General features: G+C 38.6%; 1 protein-coding gene across 1 annotated transcript in view; it reads right to left on the reverse strand.

Annotated features, from left to right (window-relative positions):
* Positions 1–14,894, reverse strand: part of SLIT3 (slit guidance ligand 3) — a gene marked incomplete at its 5' end in the record, with an annotated part of 534,750 nt that overhangs the window by 138,391 nt on the left and 381,465 nt on the right. The window contains 2 exons of the mRNA XM_082489776.1: positions 1,277–1,440; positions 4,075–4,218. Coding sequence (XP_082345902.1) covers positions 1,277–1,440; positions 4,075–4,218 — 308 coding nt within the window. The remainder of the gene's footprint in view (positions 1–1,276; positions 1,441–4,074; positions 4,219–14,894) is intronic.

The raw sequence follows: 14,894 nt of genomic DNA on the forward strand, positions 1-14,894 counted from the left end.
CTACTTTCCATTCTAAATTATATTTATGCATTTTCATTTCCCATTTCTTTAAATATGAATATTACTGAGTAATTATCTTGTTACTATGATGGACACAATCCAAAAACCTAGATAAAAGTATGTTGCAATTTCAGTTCTAGTTATAAATTTTGTGGCTTGAGTCACAAGTGATTGAAGACTTTAACAAGCATGCCCAAGAAAACCTGACTGCAAATGAAGTTATCTTTATTTTATTTTCCCCATAAAGAGAAGGTTTCGCTCAGCATATTGCTTGCAGAGATACACAAAGCACAACGGCTTGTTTTGGGCTGCTGCCATTCAGTTTCATGCTGCATCCCCATCTAGAGTCATTAATCTTTTACCACCAGGAACACGATTAATCATGGGTTTGGGTTTTTTTTTCAGAGGAAAAAGACAAAAATCATAGTAATTTTTATAGAAAACACTGCAAGGTACTCCATCAATAACAGTCATTTTTCTTCTCAGTACACACTAATAGATTTGCTCGCTGAAACCTGCTTGTCTTTACATTATACAGAAATGCAGTAATCTAAAATACATGTAACCAATAGAAAAAACACATGAAGAAGCAGTCTGCTTAGTTGTGCTGTGTAAGGCAATAAATGTCCTTTTACTGACAGCTGGACCATAAATAAAGAATGGATAGGGTTGAGAAAAAGGTGTTTATATAACTTCAGAGGTTATTTTCAGGTGGAAACATTTTTCCATCTAGCTCACAACACAAAATCACAATCACAAATTGCCTAAACTATGATGCAAGTTTTGATTCAAAACTTACTAAAACCAAAAGTCTGAGAACTTACTGGAGCTCAGCTCTCGCTAAGGTCAATAACAGTTCTGCCTGAATACAAATGACGATCCAGCCACCTTCCACCCCTTCAAAATATGCAATCTGCCACATGGATTCATATACATCTTCATTGTTTTCCTTAGACATTTTATAACCTAGTAATTAATTAAAATTAAATGTTACAAGCTTTTCTCTTTTTTCTTCTCTTTGTTTTAAAGAGACACACAGAAGACAGCTACAGACTGCCCCCTTTTTTTCTTTTTTCTTTTCTTTTTTCTTTTTTTTTTTTAATCCATAAGGTAATTGGCTTTCTGGAGAACTAACTGAATTTTCCAAATTTAATTTATAAAGATGCTCCATAATATCCATTATAGCAAACACTGTCCTGCAGATTCGATTAGTAGGCTCTCTGGACCTGCTTATTTCTGAATTGAAAGTGCAGTACAGCCTGGATAAATGAATTACCTGAGCAGCGGAACTTCTTGCTCTTGATCTGGCTGATTCGTTTGTTGGCAAGGCGACGCGGATTGCTGCATCGAGCGCCGCTGGTTTCTATCGGATTATCCTGCAGGTAATCAGCCAGCCACTTCAAATGGCAGTCGCACACAAATGGATTCTGAGCTAAATGTCTGCGAGAAGGATGGGATGTTTAATCAGAAGTGACCTGTGACACTGTACTCCATCACTGTTTTTCACAAACGCAAACCTGAAGAGTAGAGTAATTGAATAAGCTTCCAAAAACCCAGGCCTGGCGGAAACCACACAGAGCTGCACATGAATGGGAGAATTCTGTGAGCTATCACATTTCATAGCTCATTAAGCCTGTTGCAAGTCCTTTCACAGAGGAAACAAAAATTAAGATAGTAAAGCCTGCTTTAAAGGACACAGACCTCCTGTCTACAAAGTCCAGTGCTTTCTCCTGAGAGGCTGATATGCTGCCTTTTGAGAGAAATGCCCCTTTTTAGATGCACCTGACCTGAACATCATTTTGTATCCTGGTTTAAAAGAAATTTTATTGGCAAGCTCGGTTTCCTAGGGATCAAAATGTGAATTAGTAAAGTGCCTTGGATCTGTGGGCAAAGCCAGAAGTGATCCAGAGGTCTTTTCTCAAGAGTGAAATTGGTATTTGCATATACTTATCATGCATAATAGTATTCCCTTTATGTGTATTTTTTCCAGGACCAAAAATTTTTACTTTTGAGACTGAACTGTTTATGCAAGGTAGAACTTGACTCTGTTCTTCACCACAATTTGCACAACGTATTTCCCACACAGTTGGAAATAGGTATTATAGCGCTGATTTTAATGGAATATTTAGACGTTGTCAATAGAAATCTGATGTAAGATCTTAGAGAGAAACAGCATTTCCCTGCGGCTGTTATGATTCATTCTGCTTGACATATTTGAGCGCCATGTCAGGAGAGTTTGTCAGGTCTTTCTCAGAGCCTGATTCTGATCTCAGTTAAGTTGCACCAGTCCCTCTAACTTCCAAAGGAGCAGGACATGGCTCTCCAATAACTGCAAAGACAGTTTAAAAAAAGACAGATGTTTAAATTCGGTTTGGAGAGAAGTGTAAAGTTATAGCCTCACAAGAACTCTGCTCTGTTACTGTTAGTGTGTTTTTTCCACCTGTAGAAGCTTCGTTTCTTTTCTGTTTGCAGTTATATTTATGAACTGTCACTTAACAGAATAAGTATAAAACACAACAGGGCAAGGGCTGTCAAGGAGTGGGAACTGAAAGCGTACATAGCAGAAAGTGCCTGAAGAAACTAAAGATTACTGTTGTTGTAGAGCTATTCCTGGTGTGAAACGTCCAAAGAACAAACAAGCATACAGAGACAGGATGTGGGACTGGGTTTGTAGCTCTAGACAAAAGGCAGAAAACGGCAAATCACTTGGAGTACTAAAAATGGGAGAATGAATCAAAACATTTAATGAAAATGTCTCGGTGCGAAGCAACAAGTCCATTTTAAGTAACAGCCACCAGGAGTGCCAATAAAACCAAGGAGAAATTTTTATACCTTAAGGATATTGCCTGTTGTTTAATTTGACAAATCTTACATACCTCTGTAAATGAACCTTCTCTGTTGCCCTTGTTTACATATCTATGTACATACATAGCATGTTGCAGCAGAAGAACGCACGGTAGAGGTGGGGAGGCAGGACTCGGGGGCATCTGTACATGATTATTCTAACGTCTTAACGGTTTGGAGCAATACATACTGGCTAAGTATCTGCTGGGAATTAAGGTTGTGCTTGTGGTTGCCTGAGGAGGTAGCAGATACCCTGCTGCTAGAAATCATCTCTATTAGTTCATTTTTATATGAACTAAAACTTTTACAAGACTAATTTGGCCAATGCATTTCCAGTATTAAAATATATATGAGCACGTGTATACATACATTTCCAGTACTATAGCACGTGTATGTACATACATATAAAACGTGCATATATATTCCAGTATGTGTATATAGTACATACACATATATATTTTAATACTGGAAATACATATACTTACATACTATATAAACACACAGAGCTTTATATCTATATATGCACACACAAATATATAGAAACACACATACACAATATTGGGTGAAGGGGTTCTTCCTTGTTTTTCATTTATATCAAGCTGCCAACTCCAGCGATGAAGGAGCTATTTACCTTATTATCTTACTACTCACAGCTTTAGGATGAAACCTTCTTCTGTGAAATATCGAGTCATTTCTATGCTTTTGCTTCCAATTTTGCTTCTGATCCCCCTTCTCCTAATGCATCCAATTCAAAGACTCTCAGAAAATGTTTAGTGGATTTTTATAATGGATCAAATAATACAATATATCACTTCCCTTAAGTGGAACGTCACAAACTGTACAGTAGGACGCAGATCCAGTAAGGAGACATTCCAACTCACTACTTCATTAAAAACTGTTAGGCAATGGTTTTAATAGAATCTGCTGTTCATATATTGTACAGAGTCACATTTACGTATTATCTTCCCAACGAAGAGTATGAATGAATTACTCTGGGAGCTTAATACACTTATGACATTTATGTCACTCAGGGCAGGCTGCATCTCTGCATCGATAGCTAGCTGTGCTGAATTTATGCAGCTTCTTTTACTTCTGCCAGAAAAGGAGAGGCTACTACCTTGGGGTCTCTTCCAAATGGTCTTAATGTCAAACAGTTTGCCTTTGCAAAGACAGGCAACATCTTGGGGGGAAAAAAGAGAGCTATCATTTATGATATGCTTGCATACTTACAGAGTCTGGATCGATCGGAGAGGTGCAAAGAGCCCCTTGCTGATGGTCTGCAGTTTGTTGTCATAAAGAGATAGCAGTTTGAGATTATGCAGACCTTGGAACGTGTTTACCCTCAGGCAGTTGATCTTATTGGCATTGAGAAGCCTGAAAACAGAGGAAAGGCTTATAATTCATGAATCTTGTAATAATCAAATAAAGATAGACTGAACTTCGGGGTTAAATCCAAAGCCAGCCCACATTTAAAGGTCTTAATTTGCCTGTTACCTTAAAAAGGTGAAAAAAACAGTCAAAATTAGTACACTTATAGTTGGGGAATATACAGACATATAACAGTGCTAGCTATCTTAAAATACTTAAAGATTGATTTATTGTTTTATATGCCCAGTCCTACCCCCCAGTTTGTTCAAAATTCTACACAAATATTTAAAGAAGTCTTCAGCTTAATATACATAGAAATGGCAAATACTCCCCACCTTGCTGTGCCATGCACACGCTCATACACAAAGTCTACAAGGAGAAGAACCTTTTTTTTTTTTTTTCCCCAATTTTCTCTACCAGCAGCTGTCTTAAGTCTAACTGAAATTCTGGAAGTGTGACATCTGTTGATAAGCAGTGCGGGGTTAATTTGACCGTGGAAGGAAAGAAAACATGATTCTCCTCAGAGGGTCTCAATTAAAACTTACTGAAAAGCAAGCTCAGTTCGTACCTAAGAGTAGTAAAGCAGTGGACCAGGTTGCTCAGAGCTGTGCAGCCTCCATCGTGGGAGGTTTTCGAGATGATACCAAATAAAGCCATGAGCAACCTGCTCTGACCCAATAAGGTGGCTCGGCTTTGAGCAAGGGTTCTCCAGGCTCATTGGTTAGTGATCACCTGAGCTCCCTTCCAACCTCCATTGTCTTACAATTCTACATACCTACTCCATTCCACTTCCACCAGATTCCTGGGCAGTTGAGGAAAAGTAGCACAAAGGCAATTTACATTCCTTTTTAAGATATCTATTTTGCACAGCTACACAGCAGCCAGTTGGCAGAACTAATCAATTCAGCCAGAAATTCTTGGATAGTACTTGTGCAAGTTCTCTTAGATTATCCAGCCAGCGTTCTGTCACGTATAACAAGCGTATACAATCCCAACCACAAGCTGGATCTCCCTATGAGACAACCAAACACGCGAACACTTAAATTGTCATTGTCATCTGCATATGTGGTATTTGAAGGAAAACAGGCAGGAAATGACCTAGTCTTCTTACAAAAGGCAAAATCCACATCCTTTGACTAGTATCAGCCTGTGAAAAATGGTAGGTTGCAAACAGTATACGCTGTTAACTCAGTTCTCTTGGTCACAAAATGCTCGCTACTTTGTCAATGAGTTTGAAGGGCTTAATATTGCAACATTGTGGCTCTCTATGAGGCACCACATTAAAACTAAATCAGAAGACAAATGCATTTATAGGTACAAAGGAAAAGGCGTCCTCCATTCCTCAGCAAGCAAATACAACACCATCTTAAACACACCTCTAATAGCACAGGGAGCTTCTGTTCTCAACAAACTGCACATACACCACTACAGACAACAGGACAACCTACCAGGGGAGAAATGCATGCTTGTTAGCTGCACACGATGCTTTTCTTTTGCTCCAATAAATAACTTCAGAAGATGCTGCCTCTGCACAGCACCGTGCCTTTGCATTGCTGAGACCTTCGGAACATTGTACACTCATTAGAGCTCTCTGTTCCTACTGTCGTTTTGGCAGGGCCTCGTTACTGCAGTAAATGGCTACAGTAACTGTGATACATAAAAGATGGACGAATACTTGGGTACAGCTCTTCTCTGAAGGAAAACAGAAGGGCAGAGCTTTGGAACGAGAGGGCGTCAGAGCAGAACTTACCTTTCCAGCCTACAGAAAAGTCAATATCAATTTACCTGAATTTTCTTCATTATATGTTGTGGAAAACTAAGTTTGACATTAGATAAGAGAAAGTCACACAGAAGGCCGTGATGGATAAATGAGGTTACATTTTTGCATGAACTAACAGCTAAAATAATTTTATGAAATCATAAGCAGTACTAGTATGACCCCTCTGGAATCTGTTGTTCTGTGAGTGGTAATTATGTCACACCTGTACACACTCCTGTTGACTCCACCAGAAGTAACAGGGTAATTTTCATATTAGGCTACAGGAACAGTTCCTCCCATGCATGTGACTTCCGAGATTTTGCTCCAACAGTAAACATCAATGTCGTCTCTTACTACTTGCTTCTTATAGCCATGCGTATGTCCGAGCCTTCATTCTCTCTTAGTTCTTGTGCATTATGCATTTCTCTTTCAAGCTTGTACATTATCTTTTCCATAAAGAACAGGTCAACAAGTTATTAGAAGGCAGAATCAGCCACTGAGTTTTGAACAATATCCCCAGATACATACTTTGGTATTACAAATCCTTTGGTTTCTACCCCTGTCCTTGTGCACTGGTCCCACATTGTTTTTACGTAATGCACATTAGCTTAAATCAGTCGATCCATGACAGAAGCAAGTATGCACTTCAATTTATTTCACTATATGCTATTTTTTTTCTAATATTATAGTAATATTTTATGTTGCAAGCAGTACTTGTAACAAAGCATAAAGCAAAAATGCAAATAATCTCAGTAATAAGAGAACTACAGTAGTCTTTGTATATGTGGACAACCAGCATGTCTTTTTGCAACGCTTGAGAAGTGCACACAGCAGAGCTGCGTTGTGCAGATGCTATTCACTCCTCTACCAGGAGTAGTCCTGAAGTCTAACCATCATTGAGCTCACTTAATAAACCCTCAGAGCAAAGCTGACCTAGAACTGCAGTGAATACACAGGATTCGAATTCATTCTGTGATTAGTTTCAACCAAACACAAATAAACCCAATGTTGGAAATCAGAATTTACAATATGACAAGTTTTTTCTGGCATGAATTTTCAATGACTAGATTCATGGTGATATAATCTGTGACATTTCTGCAGGAGCCAAATTCCAAAAATGAGAGAAACTGATGCTATATATAGCCACAAATAGAGAAGCACACTCTCTCCTTTAAGTATCAGATAAAGTAATTTGGAACAGGAAAGTGGTTGTACAGACTGTTTAGAAGTGGGAATTCAGGTCCTACGCAGCTTTTCTGAGGTGATACCACCTACTCTGTATATCATCTAGGCAATATATGCGCAGTACCTTAAATCTAAAAAAGACAGATAGTGTACTCAAGAGTAATACAGATGCGGCCATACTCAGTGGATCATGAGATAGATAAATGTCCTATTTCTGATCAGAATCAGGGAGAAAGGTGAGGGGAAAGCGAAACACTGTGAGAAAGCAGAATAAATCATCCCGAAAAATTTCTTCCTCCTACTTACTGTGAGTTAGAGGATGACTTCTGGCAAGAAGCACTGTTTATATTCCTTTCAAAACTCTCAGTTATTTTAAAATACCCCCTCTATGGATATTCCCCTATATAAATTCCAATTCTTTCCTTAATCTTTCTTCACTATCACAGCCCTCCTAATGGCACCCAATTATTAATTAGGTATAAAAGGCTGGCTTCACATGGTGTTAAAAGTGGTTATAGGAATCTATTTTTAAACTAACACAAAGACAGATGAGAAAAATGTATTCTAGGAAGCAGAAACACTGATCTTCCTTAAACACTGAGCCATGCTGTAAAACATTCTAGGATTCCTTTCATTGGACTCACACCAAAAGAAGGGACAATATTAAAAGTTGAGTCTTATTTAGCAAGAATTACGTGGTTTTATTTTGCACCAATTTATGGTGAAAGTAAAGTCCACTAATTTTCCTATTCTGTTATCAGCTTGATTGGATGAGATTTACACACAGCCTCCAGATGTGGTGCAGCATTCAAAAGGAGGTTAAATATTCAAGTAGAAATAAAACCGCCTGCTACCCAGAGGGATGATGGTTTATTAACTCAAGTCTCCATTTTCATCCCTCCGGATATGTTAAAAACATGAAGAAATCTCTTTCAAGCCGAGGACCACCACAGAATACAGGAGAATGGTTAAAGACCTTGTGGTTTACACACCATTGAAAGCAATGAGCAGAGCAGTATTACAATTCCACGAACCCATTTCCTGAAAAAGTGAATTTGTCCACACACATTGAAATAATAATGTGTTTCAGCTAAGCCCTTTGAAGGAACGTGTACTGAATTGGCACTGTAATTGTATCAGATGCTCACAAGCACCATCTGCATAATTAAGATGGTCCCATAATTGAATTATATGCCCAAGCACAGTTTCAAGTGATTAACATTTAAATAACGTTTTGAACTCCAAACGCAAAATGATTGAAAAAATTGTTTTTTAAGAGCAAATGGGGATGTTCATATGGCTTTTACCCTTAGCAATGTTTGTATTTTCAGTGCAGTGAAGTCAAGTAATCAAACTATCAGCAAATAACTACATAACTTGGGGAATGAAACAGCAGCCTAGCAACCTTAACACACGCTGGAGGCGGGAGGTTGATTGCTGTTGCTACAGGATAGACCAGAAATCATCCTAGGTACATTAATGAGCCAAAAGGAAAGTGTCAGGGAGAAAAGCTGCACAGAGTGACTGGAAAAATTCTCTTTCTTTTTCACTAGCTTTGTGTTTTGACAGCAACGACAACATGATGAGAATGAAAATGTTCGGCATCCCATGAACTGGCTGGCACATCCCACATGCCAGACTCCACTGGGGAAAAGGAAAACGCGCCAGAAAGAGGCAGATGTAAAATGCATAGGAGAACTGTATGGAAGAGGAGAACTGGGTAACAGTTTTGCATTGGTAACAGCAGAAAGCAAATTGAATATACGTTCCTTTTCTAGAATATTAATAGTCAAAGGCTTCACCTACATTCAAAGGCACTATATGGCAGCAAATAAAGGACTTGTGGCAAAAAGCATTCCTTATGATATACAATACCTGTTACAAAAAGTCAAAAAACTTTTTGGCATGGGTTTTTTTCAGCATTTTCTCTTGAAATTTATAGGGAATCAAGTGTCATCTTTGATTTAACACAACTTACCATGGGAGAACAGCTGAAGTGCCAGTATGGAAGTATCTAGTCAAGTACTCTGTCATTCCATCAGTCAATGACAAGCAACTTCTAACAACAGATTTGTGTGTGCCCCTGCTTACTTATTGGCAAAATAATTATATTAGTTCCAGGAATGTTTTAAAATGGCCTGGAGTGTAGGAGAGCGATCTGATTGCCTCTCACTGTGTCAAGATATTTAGACATCTACTAAAATGTACATTTTCTAATGTGATGACTGACCGCTGAACAGTCTGTCAGTGCTTCAATTGACAATAACCAGTGTGAAATCATCATCATGCTTGCTTGAACCAGCTTCAAGTGTTTCTCCATGTTCAGGAAACTGGATGATGGTGATGACAAATTTATTCAACGTAAATTAAAATGGGAAAGTCACAAGCTGATAATGAGTCAAGAAGGAAGCACGGAGCACAGTCTGACAGTCCTGATTTGGAGACATTTTAACGGCCTCCTTTCATTTCTGATCCAAAAGACCGCAACTCCAGTTGAACACCATCTATAAAACAATTCTGTGGTACTCGTGTTACTACCTGGAGAATTATAAGCATGTATTGTCATAGCGTCTGGACTTCTGTTACTCAAAATTCTGTATTGCCTAACTTACGTCTGCACATAACGTCACAGCTGATTTTAGAAAACCACATGATAATTCAGATACACAACAGAATAAATACATCTTCTCAATTTCCTGTGTTATAGGGAAGCTGGCTTCTTGTGTAATAATAACTAGGAGAGTTTCTGTCAGGTGATTTCAGCTTTGAGCACTGACGTCAGAAGAGCTAATGAATTACATGCTGACGTGTGAACTAGTGGTTGTTTTGGGAAGCTGCATGCAGGCAGGTTACAGAAGTGACATAGAAGAGGCAGATGCTGTTGCAGTCCTTCATTAGTGCTTGACTGTAATTGTATTTGTGTCTGGCAGATGCTGCTCCCTCACTTTAACAGCAGTTATTGAGTTTAGTAATATTATCACAATAGCAGCCTAAATGCAGAAATCTGAAGGACAAAAAATCTTGAGGCAAATGGCTTAAAAACAATTCTAAAGCTATTAAAACAGGTCTGTGTAGAAAGTATTCTGTCCTGCACTAGAAGGACAAGGGTTGCACAGTATCTCTGCTGCAGCCAGAAATATTTTGAGTAATCAAGAGAAAAGTTCATATGTCACCTTGCTAAGAATTTAGACTCACAGAACCCAGAAATGACATAGGTTGCAAAGGACCTCCAGAGATCACCTGGTCTGAACCTCACTCAAAGCGTGATCCGTTTATAGATATTTAATGCAGATATTTGCTTTATCTGAGAAAAAAAATATTTCATCAGATCACAGGGTAATTCAGAATGGCAGGAAGCTTGAGAGGTTTCTTGTCCTCTTAGACTGCCCCAAACTGGGTGAGCTATAAGGTCAGACCAGGTTGCTCTAGAGTTTTATTCCGTCTGGTCTTTAAAATCTTCAAGAATAGAGAATGCAGAACTTTCTGGGTAGCCTGCTCCACTGCTTGACTTGCCGTTGTGAAAATGTTTCACCTTACATCTAGTCGGAAGGTCTCTTTTTTTTAATGCTCTTTTTTTTAATTGTCGCTTCTCCATGAGAAAAATGAACTCCATGGAACAAGAAGATTTTATACATCACTTAAAGCTCAGAAGATTGCTGTGGGGAGGAGGAGACACTACTGTGCTATAAAGGACTTGGAAATGGAAAACTGTAATTTCTTTATTCTGGCATTTATATACTGTTTGCTTCACTGTTTAATGATACTTATGTATATAACAGTGTAATGTATACAATGCAAAATACTGGAACTGATACACATTCTTCAGAGTAATTTTGTAGTCTTTTTTTTTTTAAATACTTTGTACGGGTTTGTGCTTCACTGGATTTTCTTTGAGCTTCTAACAGGCTCCAAAAGTATACAATAAATAATTGGTAGATCCTATTTTAAGCTCTTAAGTACTGGGATTCCATTTACAATCACAAATCAACACAAGCACTTCAAACTTGGCAAATCTGCCGTGGAGATATTTTCCAAGCAACCCCACCAGAAGAGCTATGCAAGTACCAAGCATCTCGCTATTCATCCAAGGAAAAGCAGCATAAAAAAGCAGGTTAAAAAGGAGAATCACTCCAAGCAAAATTTAACTGGTTGAATTTTGGGAAGACTGATAATAGCAGTTTCTGAAAGTACACACAAGACTTGTCACTTCATACAAGTCTATTTAAAATAAAGGTCAGTTGAAGCCGTAAATATTAGATCTAGTTCCATCTCTAACGCAGGTTAGATGATTGGATCCGGAAGTCTAATTTTTCACCACTTCTGTAGTTACTTTTTCTGTCAATATGTCAAACTCCAGGCACCAATATTGGTCTTTTCCAGCTACAACGTTGAGTTTTCCCTAATGACCAGACATGAGGAGGAGGAGGAGGAGGAGGAGAAGGCTGCAAGCTTTTGGCTTTGTTTTATGAGAGAGGAACACAACAAACCTCTGATTTCAATATATATGTACCCCAGGAGTATATCTACTTCTAGCAACATCAAAACAGAGTCCACTACAGGGATTCTTTCTTGCCCAGCAAGCCATGGGGATCTCAACCATAAGATTTAGCATCAACACGCCTGAGCACTTGTATGATTAGTAACTATGCAAAGTAAATTTCCTCAAGGAAAAGGATTTATTGAAAACTGAAACTGTCTTGCCAGACATTTGAAAAATGAGATTTCATTGCCTGATATTATTTTGCTACACAATCTCTTTCACAGTGGAGATTTTATGATACCTTCTCGTTCCAGGCAATAGAGCACTGTGAAGCACACAGTGTATAACTGCAATAAAAAGGCTCCCAGAATGTTTGTTTTAATATGGTTGCAGAGAGGAAAGCGTATTACTTAGATATGAAAAATACTGGTTAACAAACTTGGTGCCCATTATCCACAGCTCACTTATCTTGAGCCACTTGACTCACTGTTTCACTGCAGACTGGCTCGGCACAAGTGCAGGTTTGGGAGCACAGCAAGCAGAGCAACCCTCAGCTTTATCTGTCACGGGGCTGCTGAAAAAGAAAAAGCTGCGCAGTGCTATATTGTGCCCCCTGTGCAGTGATAGGCAGACAGTTCGGCAAACTCAAGGGCTCCTGAAAGAGCCTGTCCACATTCCAGGAAAACTGAAAGACAGGCGAGAAGGACATTTAAATATATGCCAGTTTCTAGACAGACCAAGGTTAGCCTGAGGCCTCCTGGACAGGAGTTCAAACTGGCCACAGCTAATGGTTATCTGAAAACTTCCACCTTAAACTGAAACTCTTTCCATTCTTTTGATATTCAAATGCAAATCACACAAAAAATGACAATTAATGAAACACTATTTCACAGCTTGGATGGATTGTTGCCCCAATGAAATGAAAGTTTCAGTTTACTTAAAAAAAAAGCAAAACCAAACCAACAACAACAACAAAAAAACCCAAACAAAAAAACCCCAAAACCATGAAAAAACAGACTCCAGTTATCCTTCTCTTGAAAACAGTATAGCCTCTAAAATCCAAATTGACCTAAAATTCTCAGAAGACACTTGATCCAGCCTGCAAAAAGAAGAATGTATGAGGACGGGGTATAGTAGCTTTCTAGCATCTTCTCTCCTGGAAACTTGAAACAGGATAAGGAAAATTACATGGTCCAAGAAAAGCTTCTGTTCCACAGAACAGATGTGTAGTTGGACTTCTTTAATAATGTTTGCTGCTGTGTTGGTTACGATTGCATATTTAGGAAGACATAAAATTTAAGAAATCAGCAATTTAACAGAAATCCAATTGTGATTATTTACATGGGGAATGCTAACTACTTAAGATGGGTAATTACAATGAAGACTTCAGAAGCAATATTTTAAATTAAACCAATAGGTTTAAAAAAAAAAAACAACCACACAAAAAACACCCCCCACCCCCCCTCAGCAAAAAACCCACCTTATTATCTAACCACGCCTGGTTATTTTCTTGCCAAATATAATATATAATATTGCCAAACCCACCTCTGCCTTATATGACAGAAATACAGAATTCTAATGCTAGCCAGGTGGTCTAAAGCTTGGTCCGAAATCTTCATTTCCTGTACACCATAGTCAAATGGGGCAGTTTAAGACACTGTCATGCTTGAGCTGAGCATTACTTTACCCAGCTACAGTGTTTCTTACATCAGTGGTACTGTCTGCGGATGTATAGCACTTACACAAAACAATTCTGTAAAAATAAAAGTGGAATAATCTGGGCCTATATTGTGACGGTATATTTAAACAGAAGAATAATGACATTTCTGCGAAACTCTGATGAGTCTTACCCAAAACAGTAAATAACAATATTATCTGCTTTGCAATTTCCCAGTAATTATTTTTTCCTTCTAAATAGAATCTCAATGATTTTATACAGGACCTACGACAACTCCCTTTTTCTGATTGTGTCCTACTTTACCGTAACACCAGTATATTTTCAAAAATGCTCCAGCTCAAGCTTAGGAAATTATACTGGCTACCAGGACACCTTAATCAGAGCGTTCTTATCAGTGTGTCTCCAGACTAATAAGAAGAAATTCAATCTAGAGACCACTGAACACTAAATTAGATCTAATCATAGGGCACTCTTCCAACTGTTCAACAGCAGGTCTAAAACCAATGAATGCCATTTTTTTTTTTTTTGTATCCACTAAAATACTACAAGCAGTCCCACAATAGCTGCTTCACAGCCACGATCAGAAAAGTGTGCGGATATTTGTTCGCGTTTAAAGCGTGATCATTCAATGCTCTCCTTGCCAAATCTACTTTGCATTCAAACACTTTCAAAAATACCCTGAAAGGCTCCGGAGCCACAATACTCTGGGAATACCATAACGGGGCAACCTACTTACATCTTCTCAGCTCGAGAGTGTTTAAATGGTTTAAGTACAACACATTTTAATTGTTCTTTGGAATATATATTTTGCCCCCTTAACAAAAAGGCATCACTTGAGCTAATTCAGACTGGAAAATTACTGCATCTGGGCTTAAATACGTAGTTTGTTGAAAGCCCACACTACATGCACACAAGGACTACAGGATAAAGGCATTGAAATCTGCTTAACGGTTTACACAAAAGTTCTAGACCCACGTTTTTATAGGAGACTGTGAGCCACGTGTTGAGTGATTATTTTTTTTTATTTCCTACTGGCAACGATCCTAACTGTAAAGTGTCCTGGGTTAGACAGAGCAACTATGTATCACTTCGAACATGCAACCATAAAATATTTGGAGGGGAGGACTATGATAAAGTTCAGATGTTTTTAAATACAGTTTCTTTCTCAGAGGTCAAAGTGACAAATTAAGTTTTAGCTCTCCTTTTGCTTGCAGCGTCTTCAATATACCAAACAGCCCGAGTCTGACAATGACCAACACGCCAGTTATATCAACACGTACCGAGTCCCAGCTTCTAAGCACTTTCATGCTTGTTGTTCTCACAGAAGGCAAACTACCTCCCCCTAAATACAGTCTTCTCTTACTGCACAGGCTGGCCATGAAGACACCAAACTACTAATAAACTTGTGACGTCTGGGACAGGAAAGAGGAAAGGAGCTGCCAGAAAACGCATGCACAAAAGGCGAAGACAAAATAATTGGCTGTGTGCAGGAGGAGATGAACAGCTTCCCACTGTCGCAGCTCAAGGATTGTCATAAGCAAACCAGACGTGCGCTCTCGCTTGTCCTTCTCTAGAATAGA

The sequence above is a fragment of the Vanellus vanellus genome (assembly GCF_965231255.1).
Source record: "Vanellus vanellus genome assembly, chromosome: 13".
Taxonomy (NCBI): Eukaryota; Metazoa; Chordata; class Aves; order Charadriiformes; family Charadriidae; genus Vanellus; species Vanellus vanellus.